The 21,960-nt window shown below is 45.0% G+C and overlaps 1 protein-coding gene and 1 long non-coding RNA gene across 6 annotated transcripts in view; one reads left to right on the top strand and one right to left on the bottom strand.

Moving 5' to 3' along the window:
* Window positions 1–4,555: 4,555 nt before the first annotated feature.
* CYP24A1 (cytochrome P450 family 24 subfamily A member 1) lies at window positions 4,556–21,026 on the bottom strand. 2 transcript variants are annotated; one of them, XM_081917017.1, is made up of 12 exons: window positions 20,919–21,026; window positions 19,113–19,303; window positions 17,910–18,003; window positions 16,252–16,348; window positions 15,145–15,236; window positions 13,762–13,873; window positions 12,086–12,231; window positions 10,399–10,565; window positions 9,742–9,820; window positions 8,220–8,411; window positions 7,151–7,263; window positions 4,556–6,335 (listed from the first exon to the last, which is right to left on the bottom strand). In XM_081917017.1, exons 2-11 carry the CDS (start codon window positions 19,265–19,267, stop codon window positions 7,153–7,155), a joined length of 1,245 nt encoding a protein of 414 aa, XP_081773143.1. In that variant the 5' UTR covers window positions 19,268–19,303; window positions 20,919–21,026; the 3' UTR covers window positions 4,556–6,335; window positions 7,151–7,152. The 2 variants fall into 2 exon arrangements, with proteins under 2 accessions (XP_081773143.1, XP_081773142.1); XM_081917016.1 differs by lacking the exon at window positions 20,919–21,026 and adding an exon at window positions 20,095–20,571.
* LOC309373229 overlaps window positions 7,233–21,960 on the top strand; it is a 641,932-nt gene continuing 627,204 nt past the window's right edge. For 3 of the 4 annotated variants that reach the window (XR_014169875.1, XR_014169876.1, XR_014169877.1), the window contains exons 1-2: window positions 7,233–7,359; window positions 7,429–7,630. This is a non-coding gene — a long non-coding RNA (uncharacterized lncRNA). Of the gene's footprint in view, window positions 7,360–7,428; window positions 7,631–11,358; window positions 11,417–21,960 lie in introns of those variants that run through there. The other variant, XR_014169878.1, reaches the window with a different exon arrangement.

Raw genomic sequence — 21,960 nt, 5'->3', positions numbered from 1 at the left:
ATTATTATTATTACCTGCACATGTCGTTTCAATTCACCCTGATCAAATTATGTTTGCAATTAAGGTTGCCAAAACATCCTATAGAGTTGTCCCGCAACAACCTATTCACAGGATATTTATCAGTAAAATGGAGGTTCAAATCAAGGCTTTTTAGAAGGAGGATAAAAGTGCTAGTCTTATTTACAAGAAGCAAGAGAATCTGATCTTGCATAAACAATTTAGCACTAGTAAAAACCCTAGTTGATTTCAGTGAAAAAGACCCAGTTCTTCTTAGGGGATGGCCTGGGCAAATCACAGGGACCAAGAAACCCCAGCCACTGCCACTTTAATTTGCCTTAAGGTACCTGCAGGTATAAATTGAGTGCATATGCCATGGCACTGTTGCAGAACAATGCCCCTTTAGCAGTGTCCTGTAAAGTCCATAAACGTTTTTCATGTGTCCCCGACGCCCCCCCTTTTAGAGCTTCTTCCTCTTCGTGTCACACACATGGCCTGAGAACAGTTAATTCCCACTCCGTGCTTCTAAGGGCTTCATACTCTTCGAAACAATGCAAAAGCAGGAATTAGGCAAAGAGGACGTGAGTTCAGTTTCGTAACACTTGTTGAAAAGTCTGGAATGCATTTGTCCGCAAAGTCGTGCTTAGCACCACCCACGCTCTGGCACACATTTCTGTTGTAGGTTCTGTTGTAGATTTCTGCTAATCTTTTTTAGATCGGTTTCTCGCTGATTTGTCATGAATGCAGCAGCATCTGACTGAGTCTATTGGGGGAGAGAAGAGAAGTGGAGGAGGGTGCCTGTGGCACGCATCACGGGCGGGGGGGTGGTGGTGCATGAATTAGCCTTCTGTCTCGTAATCAGATTCCAGTAATCAGAACCACCTGCAAGGGAAACCCTTTCAAGTACCTATTTTGTAGAACCAGAAGGTACCACAATTTATTTCAGGAGAACTTAAGAAAAAATGGCTGTACCGTGCCATATTAGAAGCAAAAAAACTTGTTTTAATGAATTGGAAGAGCCACAAAAAGATTCCATTGAGCACATGGATTTATAATATGGACAGACTAGCTACATACGAATGAACTGCATGTCGACGCAAATTAAGAATGGATAAATATGAAGAAATCTGGAAGGAATATTTAAGCGATAAGGCAGACAGTGGTGGGAAGTAGGGGGAGAAGAGGTGGGGAAATATTGTTAAAAAGGTGTAGGTATATCAGTATTCAAATCTGAATTGTCTATTTGTGTTATTAGTGTTGTTATGGTTTTTGCTGTATGTGTCTTTTGCAGTTGTTGTTTGTACTGAAAAAATGATTAAATAAATTATTAAAAAAGAAAAAAGAGCAGCCCAGCTGGGCCAGGCCAAAGGCATATCTAGTCCAGAATCCTGTTTTCATCATGACCACCCAGATGGCTATGAGAAGCCCGCCAGCAGAACATTAACACAGCAGCTCCTGCCATTCCCAATAACTGGTATTCAGAGGCTTACTGCCTCTGGCAGTGCTCTGAAGTTGGGAAGACAACTGAAAAATGATCCTTGAGTGGCAGGTAGGGAAAGAAGGAAAGGAGGAGAGAATAGGCTGCCCATGAGTGCAGGTCTGGGGAAAGCATGAGAGTGCCATTTACAGATCCTCCAAGCATCCTTATTTTCCAAGCACAGTCCCAGATTTACAGAAGCTGTTCTGATTTCTGCTTTGATCCTGGAATTTTTTCTTTTTCCTTCGGACGTCCCTATTTCCATTTTTATCCCTAAGTTGTTTTGCGCCCCATCGGGGAGAAAGGCAGGTGTCAATCAATCAATCATTCTGGAAAAATGTGTTGTATTGAAAAAATAATTTTAATTTATATATTTTGAAAAGCAAAATGACTATTGGTTTAAAACCACTTTTTTTACTAGCTAGCTTACATATTGACTGATGCAGAAAAGTATAACAAAATGATTCAAATAACATGCAAATCTTTTAAAAGGGAGTTGCATTTAAATGTAGACCACCAAAATTCATACTATATATTGTTGTCCATGAAGCATAAACAAAACCCTAAAGGCAAGCTTAACAGGTTTGTTCTGAATTGCCTGAGGACTGTTACAGTTACAAGTGTAAAAGCCAAGTTGGTGACGTATCAGATCTACAATATAGTTGTTTATCTGTCTTATTGTGTCAGCAACTTGGCTTTTGTGCCAAACATCTTGCAGTATTGCAGTTGAGTAGGCGATAGTCCCAGAAAGTGAGGCGTGTATATGCCTATAACTCAAGAGTGTGTGCTTTGGGAATTCAGACTGTAGGATTTATGCACCTGAGATAAAGGTCTTATGTAAAATAGATTGTAATTTCAGCTGCCACAAGTTGTCATAATGCATTGATATATAGGCTTTCTGGAAGGATGAATGCCGCACTGTGCAGATAAAATATTGCTCTAATTCCTTATACTTGGAACAGCCTGCAAAATCTGCAATATGGGAAGTCTGCCACCCTACTTGGTTAATGTAAGAAGAGCTGGCTAGAACAGGGTGGCATCCTGATCTCGCAGTGGACACCCAGATGCATGTGGGAAACCTGCAAGCAGAACCTGAGCACAAGAGCCCTCTGTCCTCCTGGGGTTCCCAGAAGCATTACTGCCTCAGACTCTGGAGGCAGAGAATAGCCTTGTCCATGACTTTGTCCCATCCTCTTTTAAAGCCATCCAAATTGCTGGCCATCCCTGGCTCCAGTGGGAGAGAGTTCCATAGCTTAACTACCTGTTGCATGAAGACGCCCTTTCACTTATCTGTCCCAAATCTTCCAGCATTCAGCTCCATTGAATGTCCATGAGTTCAAGGGTTATAAGACAGGAAGAAAAACCTTTCTCTATGAACTTCCTCCATGCCACGCATAATTTTATATACTTCCATCATGTGGTCTCTTACCCACCTTTCCCCTTAACTAAGAAGTCCCAAATGCCACCCACTTTTCTTCATAGAGGAGTCGTTGATCATTTTGGTAGCCCTTTTCTGAGCCTTTTCCAGATCTGCAGTATCCTTTTTGAGGCAAGGTGACTAGTGCACAGTTTTACTTTCAATTCCTTTCCTGATGAGCCCTAGCATGGAATTTGCCTTTTAGAGCTGTCACACATGAGGCTGACATCTTCATCAACTGTGCACTACATCCCCAAATCACCACCTGTTCAGAGCCCATAAGCCTATATGTGAAATTAGGTAGGGGGGTTGTTTCTTTGTTTGTTTGCAAAGACATGTATCACTTTGCACTTGCTTACATTGAATTGCATTTGCCATTTTACTGCCCCTTCACTCCATTGGAGAGGTCTTTTTCGGAGCTCTTCGCCATCTCTTTTTAATGACCTTTACTGGTGGAAATACTCCACAAACAACCCTAGAAGAGTGAGCATGCTCAGTAGCGAAGTAATACTGGTATAATTGGAAATGAAAAATGTAATTGGGTGCGTGTCCCTTCTTGAGTTCCTTACATCTTGTACTATTTTGGAGGTGAGCAAGGTTGACTGAATAGGAGCACACCTGCTAGATGAAGAGGCTACATGGCAACATTTGATTGTAGATCCTACTAGTTATTCCTAATGTGGAATTTAGCTTTCGCTGTAGTTAAAAAAACATTGCTTGTGGTGCTACAGGTATCACACACAGAGATTTTATCTGAAAACTGTTGACAAACCCTACTGTAATCTCTCAAGATCAGCAATCCTCACACTAATCAGCCACCAGTGGGTTCAAGAGGTTGATAGTTCCTCATGGACTTGCAGGTGATCTCTTAAGCCATGGTGCAAGTAAAGTTCTGAGTAAAGTTCTTTTGAGTAGCACTCAGACACTAGTGTGATGGCCTAGGACTCGGGCTCGGAACCCAAGGAGTCTCAGTCGGCACCAGATCCTTTGCCTCAGGCAACATCTGAACCAAGTCTGGGGCCTGATCCTGAAGAGTCCCAGTCTGCACAGGTTCCCCAGCAACAAACACCAGCTGGGCCGAGTCAGGGGCCTGAGCCTGCCCTGGCTCCAGATGCAGGGATGACCTCGTTGCCTCCAGCTGGGCCATCACTTACAGCTGCTCCACTACTGGTTGGTCAGGGGAGGCTGAGGTGGCCCCTGGGTCTAGTAACCCACCAACATCTCCCGAACTGCAGAGACTAAGGTCTGAGAGAAGGAGAGACCTGAGTACTCGCAGGAGGAGTGCTTGCCTCCGGGTGAAACACATAGGCGAGTCGCTGGGGGATCAGGACCGGCCGCTACCCTGACAAAGATAAAAGACTGTCAGACCCTGCACCAGGTTGTGGGAGCAACATTGCTGCTTTCTAGATCCTGCCTGAGATCCTGTACCTGTCCTTGCCTCGTTTCCTGCCTTGGTCCTGTCAGACTGACTCCTAGCGGAACCTTTGGATTCTGGACCAGTCCTGGACCGTGTTTCACGGGTTACCCCCAGGCCCAGCACATAGAGCTTGGATTTTTTTTCCTTCTGAGCTGGTGGCAAAATATGATGAGCAACTCACAAAGAATGTAGGTGACTTTCTAAAACGATACTGGACGACGTGTTCAATACAAGCAGAGGCGTCATATCTGGAAATTCTTTTTTATTACAAAAAAGCATGTGTTTAGGTATCAACAAGAGAAATTCCAAACACTGAAAAAAATAGCAATTCTGTACAATAAATCAGCATCTGTTGACAGTTCTCCAAAGTGTACAAGGATCTTTGTTATATAAAAAATGTTTAAAATATAAAAAACACAAAAATTCATGTAAAAAAAACCTTCCAACAAGGAAGCTGTGCGCATATTATTCAGGAATGGGTGAAAACATGAACAATAATGCTCATATGCTACTGCAGATCATGATGCTGAAATGTGTCTCTGAGCCTCTCTAAGCTGAATACAAGACCACCAGATCACCTGCACTGGATCAGAGCAATGGTCCGTGTAGAGCAGCAACTTGTTCCCAACACTTCCTCACCTATCGTTGCTCCCGGCAGCTGGTATTGAGAAGCAATTGTGCCTTTGAACCTGGGAGGTTACATACAACCATACAGATGACAATGTCCAATCCCATTTCAGGGCCATCCAAGCTACAGCTCATCACATTGCCTTGCAGCAGCAAATTTGTGTGAGATCATTCATTCATGCACTGCGTGAAAAAAGCAAAACACCCACCAGCCACTTATTTTGGCAGCCAAGGTGCTTCACACATTACCCACATTATGCAACCCCCTCCAAGCATTCTAGGCAGCCCCTGGTAGGTTCCAGTACTGGGGTGCTGTGTGTGGCTTGGTGAGTCATGTCTTATGCAGGCCTGACAGTACTGAATTAGTCTTTTCAACCCATAAGTACAAGCCCTGAGGTGGGCAAGTGCATTTTTAAAAACTAGAGCAGTTCTGTAGACCTGTGCGCACCCCACCAGCCCTGTCAAGTTGTTATCCAGAGCATCAGAGCGCTGGATTCCCTGTAATGGTCTGTTCACGAGCATGAAGAACTATGTAGGGCCTATGGGGATTTTCCATGCAGAGCTAGCCTAAATCAGCCCACATTTTCTGCAGTGTGAACCATCAGCAGAGGTTTGGTACATTGTTGGTTTTCCCCCCAAATACAGTTTTTATCAAAATCATATAATGGTAAAAGTTTCACGGCTACTGCAGCAAGGCTTTTTAACAGTTACATAAAGGGAAATGGATTTAGTGCAGTTTTTCTCCCCTTTGTAAAAAAATATTTTTAAAAAATATAAACACCAGGACCCTCTTGGAGTGCTTTTTTCTCCTTATCACAACATTCCTTTGTAAAAGGAGGTAGGCTGAACGAGACCTGCAGCAGACAGAAATCCTCACTTTAAAAAACCTACACAATTCCTGCAGGATGTCAGAAACAGCAAAATTTTCATCCCCCTACACACCTCAGCACTGAACTCACTGTATCATTTCATCCACCCTTGGCCAGTTGATCCTAAAAACATCTAACAGGAAGGCTGTACCGAGCCACGACCAGCAGATTTCACATGGGCAGGTGAACAGAAATGGATTTTTGTCAGGGCTCCATGAAAAGATCCATTGTCTCACACCAGTCTTTTTGCTGTTTTCTCAGTTTGCACCTTTTAAAATAAAGGCTGGTCCTTGTTGGTTTTCATTGCAGTATTCAAAAGATTACTTAGGTGCATGGTTTGACAGATCTGCCCCCAAAGCAAGGTCAAAGCTAACTTCAGATGCTCCTTGATCTCTCTTCCATCAACAGCGCATAGGTCAAAACATGCTTAGCCTTTGGTTGCTGAGCTGAAGGAGGTTGGGTGCCAAGCATTCAAGGGGGTTGTCTTCAGAAAAGGCAGCACTCAAGCAACTGTCTTCCTTCAAAAAGTATCTGAGGGAAAGGGGAAGAGAGAAAAGAACATTTACACATTTACATGGTCAAAGTAATCAATTATCTTAGTAGTCCACTGATGGTATTTAGCGGTAGATCTTGCACAAGCCATATTTGAAAATTTATCATGTGGTTAACATGGTTTGTGCACACTTTTGAAATGTAGGCTGGATGGTAGCTGTCTCCTGGCTTCCTTCTGTTCTTCCCAATTTGCTCTGCAAAAACGAGGGCTAGAAACTTGCTCTGAAAATAGAGGCTAGAATCAGCCAGGAGCCCTTCCTGCTCTGAGTATTGTCAGTTGGCCAAGTGTTTCCCCATCCTGGCTCTAGGATGATAGTTAAATGAAAAGCCAGTTCTGCTCATTTCATAGTTTCACTGTATAACCTTGCAGCAAATTAAGGCATGGTGGTGTTTTCAATGTTCAGGAACAGATGGAGCGGACAAGAAAAAAACTCTTATTGGGCCAATGTCTCCTGAAAAGCAGAAACACATTTCTGAATCTACCGTAACTCTTCAGGAAGCTCTGAAAACTCAGGCACTGCCTAACTTTCAGAAACATGAATTATGTAGGGTTGCCATATACCCGGAATTTCCCAGACATAGCCGGAATAATGCAGTCACAAGCAGTGTCTGGGCAGACATTGACCAAATGTCTGGGAAAATTGGAATGTACAGCAAAACTTTAAATAGCTCAACAACTTATCCAGATTTTCACTTTCAATATGGCAACCCTATATGAAGTGGGCCAAGAAGAGAGTCTATTAAGGCGCCATTTTCTGGGACCAGCCTGGCCACAGAGCTCCAGCTTCATTTACCTTTATCGCCTTCTGAATGCAATGGGAACTTCTCGATGAGGGATGAGGATTCCCAAGTGCAGCGTTTCCACCGGCTTGTCATCGGTCGCTACAATCTGATACTTCCGTATAAGCTGCAACACAAAGACAGAAGGAATCAAACCCGGGCTGCTCAAACTCACCCTAGTGAGCACATGTGGGAAGGAACTCATCCCAACTTGTAACTAAGGGTTAGTCTGAGCCAGGGACAATCCTCAGAACCTGCCAGCTCACCCTCAAAAATGAGCTTCAAAGTCAAGGCACAGCCTTGCTACTCACAATGACAAAGCTATGATCCATCCCAAGTTTAGCATGGGTGGCTAACCCCTCGCTGTGATGTCCGATATGACTGACAGGTGAGCAGCCTCTCCCACCTGTTCACATGGCCCAGGGAAGTGGGGGCACCTAACAGTTCTACCCACTTCTTTTATATGGGGCTATTCAATGCTAGGGACGCGGGTGGTGCTGTGATCTAAACCACAGAGTCTAGGGCTTGCCGATCAGAAGGTTGGTGGTTCGAATCCCTGCGACGGGGTGAGCTCCTGTTGCTCAGTCCCTGCTCCTGCCCACCTAGCAGTTCAAAAGCACATCAAAGTGCAAGTAGATAAATAGGTACCGCTCTGGCGGGAAGGTAAGCGGCATTTCCGTGCGCTGCTCTGGTTCGCCAGAAGCTGCTTAGTCATGCTGGCCACATGACCCGGAAGCTGTCTGCGGACAAATGCCGGCTCCCTCAGCCTACAGAGCGAGATGCGCATCGCAACCCCAGAGTCGTCCGTGACTGGACCTAATGGTCAGGGGAACCCTTACCTTTACCTTTACTCAATGCTAATTGCACAAGACTTACTTAGGTCCGATAATTTCAATGGGTTTTCACCATGTTAAACTTAGCAGGATACAACCAATAGGATTTGATGTATGGATCACGCCTTGGGGTCTTGTGATGAAGGCTGTGCCATTAGTAAATTTTTACCTACTCAGCCCTACACACACACACACACACACTGACTGCTATTTGAAGGAGGGTGAGAAGATGTAATTGCAAACATCTTACCCAACAGAGAGCTAATTGAAGCTGTAGCTCTGCCAGGCGGCGTCCGATGCACATCCTTTTTCCAATCCCGAACGGAACATGAGCAAAAGGATTTATGTTCTTCTGGAGCCAACGCTCTGGCTTAAATTGAGTCCAGTCGTTGAAGTATTCTTCGTTGCATCCCAGAGAATGGCTGTTGATCATCAACACCGTCTGTAAACATGGAAAACAGCATGGGGCGAGTGAGAGAGGGGAGTGAAGGTCAGCCGGGTGCAGTTTTTCTAAAGACGGAACATCAAGCCTTGTGTTGCTAATGGAAAAAAGGGCTGCAGGAAAAAGGAAAAGCTGTTTTCTCTGACAGAACCATGATGTCGCATCAAAGGCTGTTGTGCTTCCAAGGCAAGCGAGAAAAGCATGGAGCAACAGCCAGGAGACGTTTTTTTTTTTTCCTAAGAAGCCCCAAACAAACTTCAAGTTGGGATTTATTTCCAGGCAGGGGTTTCAAAATGGAAGAAAGCAGATGAAGCCTTAATCTTTTCAGTGAAATTGCCTTCAGAGCCAATTCAGAGTAGAAAATAGATAATATTCTCTTGCCTGTGAGTGTTTTAAAGGCTAAGCGTGTTTTTTTTTTTAAAAAAAAAAACAAGCAAACAAGGTGCAATGTGAGTAAAGCTTAGTTTGATCCAGATTTCATCAGGCTTCTGTCTGCACCCAAATTTTCAAGCCCATACCTTTAATAGTGGAACAGTCAGAAATTCAACAGGTGCTGTTTCTGCTGCAGATTTTCGTATGGGGGGGGGGAGCTGCACTGAAGGCTCATCCAGACTTGAGCTTGCCCTGTGCTTAGAAAGCATGGGTCCGAGTGGCTGCCCCACGGCTTTCCCTCAGAAAACCTGCTCTTTAAGTGATAAATTGAGCAAACGTCAATCCAGAGAAAACTGTTGACTCTGATTCAGTAGAAAAGATTAGGTTTCCTTGGGGGAAAGTGGCGAGGCAGGTCTGGATGAGCATTTTTGCCTGTCAGTATTAAAGGCATAAGAGCTATGTCAGAAGAAAATGTGCGACGCCTGGAGAGGGTGTGTTTTCCAGGCAAGCTTGATCTCAGGAACTTCTTTCATAAATTAAGTCAACTAACCTGCACTGCAAAGCAACATGTCAAGCCAGCTAGACACACTCTGTTTCCCCCTATACATCTCACGTTGTCGCAGTAATTGATTACACCTTACGGTGCTCAAATTCCATTGGAGTGACTTAACTGTGCACTCCGAAAAGTAGCTCTTTCAAGAGTACAATGTGTTAGAAAAGTGACTTTGCAGCTGCAATTCTACACTCATACCACGTATAAAGCACAGTACATGACAGCTTAGACAGGGGAAGTCCTTTGCTGAATTGATCAATTTTCCCCACACTCACATAGAAGAAACCATCACCAATGTACCAGGGTGCCCAGTGCTTTTATGAATAGCAATAAAAAGAATAAACTTGTATTATAGGGCTGCAAATGCATCTGAAGTTAATTTTGCTGCTGGAAAATGCAACTCACCCCTTTAGGAAGAGCGTAGTCTCCTAGGACCATTTCTTGGTCCAGGGTCCGAGTGGTAAACGGCACAGACGGAGTTAACCTACAGCAAAAAAACGAAGCACATTTTTTACTATGATTGAAAGACAGATCTACCAGGAGCCGGATCCTGAGAACTGTAGTTTGTTAAGGGTGCTCCTAACAACTTTCAGCGTCCTTCACAAACTACAGTTCCCAAGATTCTTTAGAGGAAGTCATAACTGTTCAAAATGCTTAACTTTTTAAATACTTTTTTTATTGGTTTTACGCAATTTTATACATTTAAACGTTAACCATTTCAAACATTGAAATAAAAGGGTCTTTTGAACCTTCGGACCTCCTTCCCTCCCTCCATGGATTCCATATTTAAGATTACATTTTTGCATCTTATACCATTATCCATCTGTTATATATCCATGGTTACCATGGTTAATTCCACATTACAAGTGTCATTACATCCCTGCCAATGTTCTTAACTGTTTACAGTGGTCTTTTAAATAAATTTACTCCAGTCTTTAAAAAATACTTGGTCTTCCTGGTTTCTGATCTTGCCTGTCAGTTTCGCCTGTTCGAAATGCTTTAAATGAGTGTAGCCAAAGAAAAGAGAGACCGTTTATTTTCATACTAGGCCGGGAAATTTACCTCATAGATTCTTTCAGGCATGCCTTTAAATAGGGCATCTTCTTCAGATGTTCAGCATTTGGGTTCTCTTCAGCCGAGACCATAGCCTGTATTTCCTCAAGTAGCTTTGCCTGGACGTGAGGGTTGCAGGAGATGTTGTAGAGAGCCCAGAGCAGACTGTTGGCTGTCTGCAAAACGGTAAGAGAGACTGACTGAGCTCACTCAGGACTGCTACGTTAGCATGAGTAAGGAGCTGCTACAACAACAACAACATCATGAAGCCTTTCACAATGGGAGAATATTTATATGTATTATCTGCAGCTGGCTTCTTTACATTTCAAAACTGAGCTCTGCCCTAGCCTCGGAGACCTGCGGGCATAGGGCAGTATATTATTATTATTATTATTATTATTATTATTATTCAGACCACCTGGATTCTTAGTACAGTGGAACCTTGGTTCTTGAACTTAATCCGTTCTGGAAGTCCATTCGACTCCTGAAACGTTCAAAAACCAAGGCGCAGCTTTCAGTTGGCTGCAGGAGCTTCCTGCACTCAATCGGAAGCCGCGTTGGATGTTCGGCTTCCGAAAAACGTCTGCAAACTGGAACACTTCTGGGTTTGCGCCGTTCGGGAGCCAATTTGTTCAGCAACAAAGCCGTTTGAGAACGAAGGTACCACCGTACTACAAAGGCATTTACAAACATCAGGAGAGGAATGAGATATCAGTGGCATGCTACAGTGGTACCTCGGGTTACAGACACTTCAGGTTATAGACGCTGCTAACCCAGAAATAGTACCTCGGGTTAAGAACTTTGCCTCAGGATGAGAACAGAAACTGCGTGGCGGTGGCAGCGGGTGGCCCTATTAGCTAAAGTGGTACCTCAGGTTAAGAACAGTTTCAGGTTAAGAACGGACCTCCAGAATGAATTAAGTTCTTAACCCAAGGTACCGCTGTATTGATCCTGGAGGAGACTCTTGAGAGTCCCATGGACTGCAAGAAGATCAAACCAATCCATTCTTAAGGAAATCAGCCCTGAGTGCTCCCTGGAAGGCAGACTGTGAAGCTGAGACTCCAATACTTTGGCCACCTCATGAGAAGAGAAGACTCCCTGGAAAAGACCCTGATGTTGGGAAAGATGGAGGGCACCAGGAGAAGGGGATGACAGAGGACCAGATGGTTGGACAGTGTTCTCGAAGCTACCAGCATGAGTTTGACCAAACTGCAGGAGGAAGTGAAAGACAGGAGTGCCTTGTGTGCTCTGGTCCATGGGGTCACGAAGAGTCGGACACGACTAAACAACTAAACAACAACAACCACTGCATATGTTACCTAACCAACTCTCATCTCCCATGACCATTGGCAATGCCAGCTGAGGCTGATGGAAGCTGCAGTACCAGAAACTGAAGGGCCACAGGTTCTCCATCCCTGCATTAGGCCTTCTGTATTTAGATTTTTGAAAAATTGCATCAAAAACAACTTGGCACAATCCAGGGGAGACTTAGTAGATGTTAAGGCATTGTTCAGGGGAGGAACAGGATTGCAACCTATTAAATGGCAAAGATGGTGATGATAGTCAGTAAGAACCAGAAGGGAGGAAATCAAATGAGGAAAATGGGTCACAGGAAAGAGGAGACTATCATCTTTTTAGCTGGGTGACCGTTAAGAGGATCCTTGCCACAAATGCAGAGAAGCAAGCTAGGATTTACCGTTTCAACTCCAGCAATCTGGAGTTCTGTGATGGCAGCATATAGTTCCTTCTTTGAAAGCTGACTCCCAAAGTAAATGTCACAGAGGAAATCCTCGCTGGGGTTGGCAGAGTGTTTCTGCAGCCTGCTGTCAATAGAGCATTTCACTGCGGGAGGGAAAAGAGGAAGTACTGAGCAAACGAAAGCAATGCTTATAGGCCTTGAAAGTTGCAATGTTCCTCCGTTTCAGAAATTCCTTGCTCACAGAAAACTAGGTGTCGAGGACAATCGTTGAATAGTTTTCTATGTGCAGGCTTTTATTGTATTGTATTATAGAGTGTTATTTACTGAAGTTATCACCCTGGGCCAGCAGGGGGATACTGTAGATAGTTATGCAAATAAGGGGTCGAAAGTGACGTTCAGTGATTAGATAGTTTTAGAAAGTTGTTACAGTAACGTTGTACTGGAGCTCTATATAAGCAGGCTGACTGAACCCTTCAGTTCAGTTCTGTCCTGGCCTGGCCTGTGAATAAACAAGAGCTGTTTGAAGAATCACTGTGTTGTCTGATATGTTCACCCACAACTTAACAGAGAGGATCATTCAAACATGCTAGCCACTGCCTAAAGTTTTAAATACTGCACCTCCCACTCTGTTTGCAAAAGGGAGCAAGGGGAAGAATTTTAGATATGGGAAAACCAGATTCAACTCTCTGCTTTGATCTTAGGCAGGCCACTCTCTCTCATAGCTTAACCAACCTCACAGGGTTGTTGTGAGGCTACAGAAATGCTACCCTGAGCTCCTTCAGAGGAAGCTTGCAGCATACACTTATGAAATGCCTGAAGAACAGAGGTTTTGACAGAAGAGAGCCAAGCAATCTGAAGTTGCTTTACGCACTGGTCTATTCTACCAGAGCTTTTGAGGCTTCTGTGGTGAACTCGAGCGACCCAATTAGCTAGGGGTGGGCAGAAAATAGGCCTGTTGTAGATCACCAAGGATCTCAGGCTCCCAACTATGGGAGCAACAAAAGGACGCCCTTCTCTCCATCCTAAGTGATACCACCCAAATAAGGAATGCTTCATACCCAGGAGTGATTTTATGTGAGGAAGGACTGTGAGGTCTACTCAGTTCTAGTACTGAAAAAACACAAATTCCTGGGCTCGGCATTCATTACGTTGAGTATATTTCATAGAATCATAGAATCATAGAGTTGGAAGAGACCACAAGGGCCATCGAGTCCATGGTTCTTGCAAAGAAGAAATTAGACCCCTCGTGCCTGATATCTCCCCATAACCAATTTCAGTTTCATATTTTATAGTGGGCATATATAACAAGAAGCTAAACAGCCACTCTGGCAAGCCAGGGGTTTTTTTTTGAGAGGGGAGGGGGTTAGGAGGGAATGCACTAAAGTCAGACCAGGGACACCTGGCTTTAATTATTGGTTCAGCCATGGAGCTTAATGGGGAAGCTTGGGCAACTTAGTCTATTTTAGTCTGACCAACCTCACAGGGTTGTTGTGAAAAATAACACGCGCTAACTCCAGATATGCTGCCATGTGCTCCGCAGAAGAGAATTCAAATGTATATCGAGAGTAATTGATAAATTAACTTTCAGGTCAAGTGCAGTACAGTTGCTAAATTGTAAGATGCAAAGCTTATTTCACAAGATACCACCACTGCCACAAGGTGTGTTCAGCTACCTGTCTTAAAGATATTGTCCCATGCCTTTGTGTGAGCCTGCCAAACTTTAGTATTCAGGCTTTTGTGGAGCTCAACGGGGGTCACCATCATCTTCCCAAATGTACTCATCATCTGCAAAATGGCAACAAAGAGATGAACTGCATTATTAAAATGAAACAAAATGTGCACTAAAACAAAGAAAAGCAGGAATCAAACTTGTGATTGCAGCAGAGAAGTGAAAGAGGATGCGACCAGTTCATGGACAAGGCTATCAATGCCTACCAGTCATGGTGCTGGATGGTCTGCCTTCACTGTTGGAGATAGTATGCCTCGGAATACCAATCGCTGGGAATTGCAAGTGAGGAGAGCACACCCAGGTCCTGCTTTAAGTGTTTCCTAGGTATCTGGTTAAGAGCCCTGCTGAAATAGCCTGGAAGACCTTCTGGTCTAGCTTCCTGTTCTTGGTGGCTAGCTAGATGTCCACAGGAAGCCTAAAAGCTGGATCCCTGGGTGCAACAGCACTCTCCCACTTGCAATTCCCAGCAGCCAGCATTCAGAGACATATACTGCCTCCAACAGAGGAGGCAGAACATAGCCATCCTACTGAGCACCAAGTAGTATTTCTGTGCAATGCATAGAAGGGCTGGGTCAATAGAATTCCTGCAGCTCCTGAGCATCTTTACTCATGCTCCTTCTAGATATAGAAGACCCTTTACTCAATCGTGCATTCCCATGAGTGGTCCATTCATGCCAAAAATTACTTAAGAAAACCACTATTTTCTAGAGACCATCACAACTACGATGACAGTGGTAGAGCATGTTTTGCATGCAGAGTTCCCATAATTTCCAGGCAGGAGTAGGAAAATACTCCCGTCCGAAACCCTGGAGATCTGCTCTCAGTCAGTCTATACAGTGGTACCTCCAGTTGTGGATGGGATCTATTCCGGAGGTCCGGTCAGATCCCAAGTTTTTTGCAACCCAAGGGCCGCTTCTGTGCATGCATGTGGGGTGAAACCCAGTAAAATACTTCCGGGTTTGTTGCGTGCACATCCCGAAGTGTACATAACCAGAGGGTTATGTAAACAGAGGTTCGACTGTACCAGCATCCCCCAACCTTGATGGAGAAAGACTGCACTCCTTACCTGACCTCCACTTGGCTGAGTTTCCACAGCAGAGGGGAAAGGGGAGGGGCATGGCAAATGGGCTGGCAGAAGTGCTGGATTGGCTCCACCAGCGCATTTGCATCCCACCGACCTGGTGAGAGTTGAAGTACAAAGGACACTAGATTGGGAGAGGGCTAGCACAGACTATTCAGAGTTATGTGTACCACCGCTACATCAGGCAACTTCCTACACTGCTGTCCATCAAATGGCTAAAATGTTCAGCGTGTCATTTTTTCATACCGTTTTTACGGCTTTGATAAAGTTCAGGCCTTCATCTCCAGTGTCCTGCTGCAGGAGCCCAAATCTCTTTCCGTACAGTACCAGACAAATACCTATCATAGAAAAGAAATCCGTAAGGATCGATGCACTGCCATCAGGGCATCTTATAGCAGAAGCAAAAGAAAAAAGAGCCTCAGTTATATATATATAATATATATATCCTTATATATAACTGAAGAAGGGGTGCGAAGGGAAAGCCCATAGCAACGAGAGGTATAGACAAGCAAATTGCACAAAGTTCATTTTGTTTGGGGATGAGGAACAAAGAGTTCAGCCACACTCTGCACTATGGTTTATTTCAGATGCAATACCAAACCATCATTTGGCATTACACACCCAGCCAGAACTCAAACTCATGTACTCTTCCTTCTTCCGATATAGAGTGATTCTTTCCCTAGTCTGCCGTGAACACTAGGGGGGAAATCAAATGAACCTACTCATGTGTTCAACATGACTGGGGTAGCAGTGTGGGAATGTTGAGGAAGGCAAGAGAGGATATATTGTTTATTAATATCCTTCCTAACTTGCGTTAGCAAGTTCCTTTGCTTAGCAGAGTGCATTCCCCTTTACACAGCACAGCAGATAGCTGGTTGCAGGCTTGTGTAGGCCTCTCACTATCATACAATTTAGTCTTGAATTGTATGTTCCTGGTAAGTTCCCTTTTTATCCCTCTTAAAAGAATAAAGACGCCACAATCTTATTTAAAGTAACAAAAAGAAGCTTACTTACATCAGGCCGAGCACAGTGTGATCCTTGAAGGCAGGCACAGGCAAACTCAGCCCTCCAGATGTTTTGAGTCTACAATTCCCATCATCCCTGACCACTAGTCCTGTTAGGTAGGGGGGATGGGAGTTGTAGTCCCAAAACATCTGGAGGGCTGAGTTTGCCTATGCCTGGGCTTAAAGTCACAAATATGTAATTTGGATCTACCCCATATGGGGGGAAAATCCCAGTGACTGCAAACTATCAGTCACTGCAGTTCACACGATGAAAGGAAGATGGAAAAGAGGAAGAGTGGCAGCATGCCTTGTGCTTTTGTTACCTACCCCAGGCTAATGGTAAACTTACTTTCAAATGACCATTTGTTCAGTTCAGAATACAAATCTTCTATTTCTCCATTCTTGTTACAAAGTGTGTCTATCCGATGCATAAAATCATCTAGAACCTAAAAAGGGAATTAAATTTGGAATATTGGTGAAAAGCAAAATATGCACAGGTCATTATTTTTACAAACACTCTTTTGCTATGCACATACATGCGCGCATGCACACACACACACACACATCCCGTAGTACAGGAATGTGTTATTTCTCCCCCTTCTAAGCTGAAAATAAAGCTCCACAGATATGACTTATAAAAACTCCATTTTGTTAGTACTGATAGGTTTGTAGACCACTCTGAGATTTCTTTGTTCTTGTATCACTAGTCAACTCACTAGCTCCACCTCACGTCTGTAAAGACTGGTGTACATCAGCTGCTATTGGAGAATATCTCACAGCAGTGGGCAAATGATTAATGCATCTTTGTTGTGATTTGTTTACAAGAGTAGGTAAAGACATTTCCAAGTGTAAGGTCTCAACTAACTCATGTTAACTTGTTTCATAATATTGGTAACACAGTGAAAGGAAGAAAAGAAACAAAGAAAGCCACATATAGGTGGAGGAAAGTCAAGATTTATGTCTGTATGTTTAGTTTGTATGTTTGTTTTCTTTTTTGTAATCTAAGTTGAGAGGTGTATGTATCTATGTATAATAAGTTTGTTTAGTGTTCTGGTTTGTGTTTGTAAGTATTGCATGTATCAATAAAAGTTAAAAAAAATTAACTTGTTTCTGCCCGGGGCGGGCAAATAAACTGGGATTTAATGAGTCCTGCAAAATCATAGGTGCACATCTACAGAGAAAAGAGGGATTTCTCTGGCAGTCTCCAAATTGGAGTCAGTGGGTGATATTCAACTAAGTATTAATCAGAGCAGACCCAAGGAAATTAATAAACATGGCTATGTTAGGTTCACTAATTTCAATAGGTAAAACTTAGTTGAATATTGCCCAGTCAGTTCAGTGCCGCTCCCATCATGAGCACCAACAAATTCAGTTGCCATGCGCTGGGGGAAAAAATCAAGTGAGACTGAAAGGGTCCAATGAACACTGGATTCTATAGACTGGCAAACAAAATTTCATTACTTGGCAACCAACATTTGTCTGATTACCTGAATCCAGTCACAGCCAATACTAAAGGCAGAGATGGACACATAACTTGTGGAACTGCTTGACTGCAGAGCCATGCATTCATCAAAATCAAGTGTATAGTCCTTCCTGGACTCAACCATTGGAACTGAAAGTGGGGGATTGCATTTTGCACACATTACTCCATATAAAAGCTCACCCTGAATATAGAAACTTGGCATATCAGGGAGAAAGCCCTAGTATAGCCCTCTATTTGATATACTAGGTTTTTACATGCAGGGATTTATTTGTGTGAAAGAATTGAGATTTTTGCAGGGATTGTTTCTTAACTCCCTCTTCTAAATGAGTCCATTCACAAACAAGGTAGCTCAAAATATTCAATTACATCTGTGCCTGGATCAGACCCAAACTGGATTTCATGATGCTTTACAGTTTAATCCTATGCATGTCTACGGAGAAGTACGCCTTACAGTGTTCAGTGGCTATTGAATTAAAGCCTTAAGAACATAGAAGACAAAATTAAGCATAAGTCCTTATGAATACCTCATTGATTTTGGTGTCCAGCTTCATAATTTCTGTGGGCTTCATTAATTTCTTCTGAAATGCACTTCTTACTCGCTGCCAGTCTTTCCCTTCTCTGTGTGAATGAAAAAGAGAAAGAAGTTAAAAGAGAACCTCATTTACACATGTCTACTATATTAGATTCCATACACACTGCAAATGCTGACATTTTCCACTTAAGTTAGCACTGTGTGTGGATTAATGTGAAATGTCAGAAAATGCTGATGGCTGAAATCTAAAAGCAGTATATTAGCTGGATGTGCCTTGAGCAAATACTAGGTTTGAGCAATTTACAGATAAATGCTAAAATATGCCAAGGAAGGTTAGAAAATGCCTAAGATGAATCTGACAGTGTAAAAAATGGCCTTATGCTTAAAAGCATCACTTCCTGGGTAATTTTCAAAAGTGACGCTCAAAATCAGTTTTACAGAATGTTCCCCACATTCTCTATTCCCCTTCTGATTTGAAAGATGGTGGCATTAGCAAAATAGTGCATTTTATCTCAAAGTGCTTCACCTGCCATACCTATTTTTTTTACTCCTGCAATTTTTTCTGGTGAGGGGAAACATATTAAAGCAGAGAAAATAACACAGACCCTTCCCCCAGTCCCAGAGCTGTGACCAGACTGGTAGATTTTCTTAAAGATGATGATGATGATTAAAAAGCATTTTGGAGTGGAGGACTCAGAGATCTCCCAGAATAACATGCAGTTTGATGCTGACAGTGCACCAGATTGTACAATGAAGATGCTCTGAAATGGCTTATGCTGAACTATTTTCACAATATGAATGTAAAACCTCCATAGGCCAGAATGGCCATTTAGTTTCTGTGGACAACCTTCTATTTAACAACATGCACACACAGCACAAATAGCTGAGGAGAGATACAAAAGTTTTTGTTTTCTTTAATCAAATGCAAAAAACAAATTAAGCAAATTAAAGCAGTTGCTTGATTTGGTCTTGATCAATGCGGTTTTCCCCCAACTAAATTTATAAGCACGAGAAAAGCATCCTGTTATTAACATCACTTGGAACTCTGAGCCAAGCCACTAGAATCATAGGAAGTTTTGTGACGCTTAGTGATTTCAGCAGGATGCTGTGAGTGCCTTCCTTCACTGCCCACTGGCTCTGCCCCCAGCTATGCATGCCACTCACTATCCTAACTCCTAACTCAATCCTAACTCACAGGATAAGCAGACCATAGCCCTCTTTACGGTAGTCCCGGTAGGCTTTCCAAGGCTTGATCTCAAGGCGCTGTGGGTAGGCACTCTCTTTTCTGTAGAGGGCCTCGAGCAAGCAGGGCGCACCGATGTGCACCGAATCGAACGCCCCGAGTTTCATGCGAAAGATCTTGCCAAACTTGCGGTGGTAATCGGCCTGCAACCAAAGGGAGAAGGAAAGGGAGGGTAAAGAGGAGAGCCACTGTGGATCCAAGTTGCACATACAAGTGTGCGCTTACAGAGATTCACCCAGGTGACAATGCGAGTAGAAGATAAAGCACCTGCAAGCCAGCATCACTCCCCTCTAGAATAAGGTTACCAAATTTTTTTCAATGAGTCCAGGGACACTTTTCAACTTCAATGGATTTTGTATGGAGACTGATTTGTAAATCCGGAGACTGTCCCCAGGAAACGCGGACGTCTGGTAACCTTACTCTAGAACAGCAACTGGTCCCAAGCCACATGTTTTGTATCCCCGGTCTATCCATCAAGGGACGCTTCCAGATTACGGCTATTTTCAGGCAGGATTCAATCACATACTGGCAACTTCAAGTCTGGTGCAACCAATCAGTTTCCCCCAAAGGATAAGGAAAGGGATGAGCGACTGCACTGGAAATTGCGGGGGAACACAATTTCACGCAATATATTTGACACACACACACACACCGTGCACCATGCAAACAAATAATAATGAATGCTCAACAAGCAGGTAGTCTGGAAGCACCCTAGGTCAAGACTTCCCAGCTATGCCACTGGAGACCCAAGTTTTTACTTGAGATGGTCAGGACTAAACTTGTGGCTTCCTCTGTTGGAGCACGGAGTTATGGGGCTGCCTTGGGCTGTTTTAGGGGCTGTGCCAAAAGGATTTCGAACCCAAGGAATCCCCCAGGTGGTTTGTGCCCTAGGACCTGTAAAGATTGGCGGTGGAGGCTCACAGAAGCTACTCACCAGCGTCTCGTGCTGTCTCTTGAGGCCCCCTTTCCAGAGAATGTCCAAGAGGCTGCCCATCAGAGGCCACTTGGTGGGGCCAGGCAGCGCGGAAAGCGCGTGGGGCGCCTGCCTGGGGCAGACGGGCATCTCCTCCTTGGGCTGCAAGGCGCACACCGACGAGGTGGGCAGCAGCTGCTGCTGCTGCGGAGGGGTGGGCGCGCTGCCAGGGCCTCGCCGCTTCACGAGAGAGCCGAGCAGCGGGGCGCGCTTTAAGGGGGCGCTCATGATGCCCGGAATGGTCCGAGGGAGGGAGCCCGAAGGAATCGAGCTCGCCGCACGTGGATCGAGACGCACACGACCACGTCGGGGTCTCTCTCCAGCGTAAGGATCTAACCTGACCTCCGGCGCTCGGCGAGATCTGGCCACAGGCTGGATCTAACCTTCAAAGGCGCGCGCAGAAGGAAGCCGGTAAAACTTCGGGGGCGCAGCTTGGCGGGATCCGGATGCAGCAAGTTGAATTTTAAATGCAGGTGGGGAGGAAAAAAGAGAGGCAGCACTAGGAGGGTCGTGCAGGAAAGTCCCGCTAACAGCCGCGAGCTTGAAGCCACAGGATCGCGCTGCGCAACGATGCGGGGATCTGCGCAGAAGCCGAGAAAGGGTAGAGGTGAGTCTCCCCCGGCGCAGCCTAGTCTCGGGGGGAGGACTTCGCGATCGGCCGCCGGGGCTGTGGTTGCGGCGGGCTGCTTGCTCTCAAGAGATCTGGTTTCAAGAGATCTAACTCCTTCCAGGCAAGAGGAAAAAACTAGAGAGACCGACAAAGAAATAACCACGCAAAGGGGTACTATATTGCGCGCCGGCTCCAGGTGTTAGAAGATCCCATCGACGGCTGGGAGCGCGGCTTTTATAAACCTCCGGGGCTGGACGCCGGACTCTCCTCCGGGGCCAATGGGAAGGGAGGGGAGGAGAGCAGGGCGCGGGGAGGGACCGGCTGCGGCGGGCGGCCCTCGGGGGAAGCCGCGGCGGGGCTGGCGGGTTGCGGGGCGGATCAGGTGACTTTCCAGGCGAAATCCCGACCCACCCGCTCTCGCCTCTCTCCCGCGCGGTGGGTGCAGGACGAAGGCAGCCGGGGAAGCCTCTCCGCGAGGCTAAAACGGCTGGGGATGCCCCCCTCGGCGAGATCCTTGTCTTTCGGCACCTTCCCCCCCCCCCACTTTCCCGGCCTTCTTGCCCAGAGTTTTCCCTTCCTTTTGACTGAGCCTCCGATCTTTGCGCCAACTACTGTGCGCTACTAGGACTGCCCTAGGCTCAGGAGTAAGTCCCATTGAGTTCAGTCGGACTTACTCTCAGGTAAGTAGGCGTAGGATTGCACCGTCAGCTCCAGAGCCAGGTAGAAATTGGGAGGCGAGGTTGTGCTCTTGGCGCACCAGCTTAAAAAAAAAAAAAGCGAAAGAGGAGTCCGAATGGAGTTTGCAGATGCCACGGAGTAACCTGTGGCGTCGCATCGCGCACCGATTTGTTGTTTCTATAAGGAAACTACGCATTTTGATTAGGGCTGCGGCGCTCGGCGGGATAGGGTTAAAATTCCCTAAACGAAATCCCCTCCCCTCAGTTGCTGTCAGGGGGGGGGGGGTATATGATATTGGTGCGTGGTCTAGTTTGGTGGATGGTCTCAAGGACTCAGGCCCAATCCTGTAAATTTTTACTCAGCAGTATGTCTCACTGGTTTCAATGGAATTTACTTTCTGGTAATCGAGCATCACATTGTTTTATCCTAGGCTGAAATCCTATGCACTCTTACCTGGACATCTAGTAAGTATACATGAAGCCCCCATGGGCACCCCGCCCCCCCCTCAGGATATAAGTTTGGACCACAGTGAAGTGGCA

This window comes from Podarcis melisellensis, assembly GCF_964234715.1.
Source record: "Podarcis melisellensis genome assembly, chromosome: 6".
Taxonomy (NCBI): Eukaryota; Metazoa; Chordata; class Lepidosauria; order Squamata; family Lacertidae; genus Podarcis; species Podarcis melisellensis.
Note: the sequence above shows the minus strand (reverse complement) of the source record. Positions and strands in the feature narration are given on the sequence as shown.

What these genes read in the sequence shown, in the direction of transcription:
- CYP24A1 (XM_081917016.1), bottom strand. Translation starts at nt 20,361, where the DNA reads ATGAGCGCCCCCTTAAAGCGCGCCCCGCTGCTCGGCTCTCTCGTGAAG. An exon ending in AGAGACAGCACGAGACGCTG is followed by an intron (nt 19,304 to 20,094) that starts GTGAGTAGCTTC and finishes CTTTGGTTGCAG; the next exon opens with GCCGATTACCACCGCAAGTT. An exon ending in ACTACGCTCTTCCTAAAGGG is followed by an intron (nt 8,412 to 9,741) that starts GTGAGTTGCATT and finishes CCATGTTTACAG; the next exon opens with ACGGTGTTGATGATCAACAG.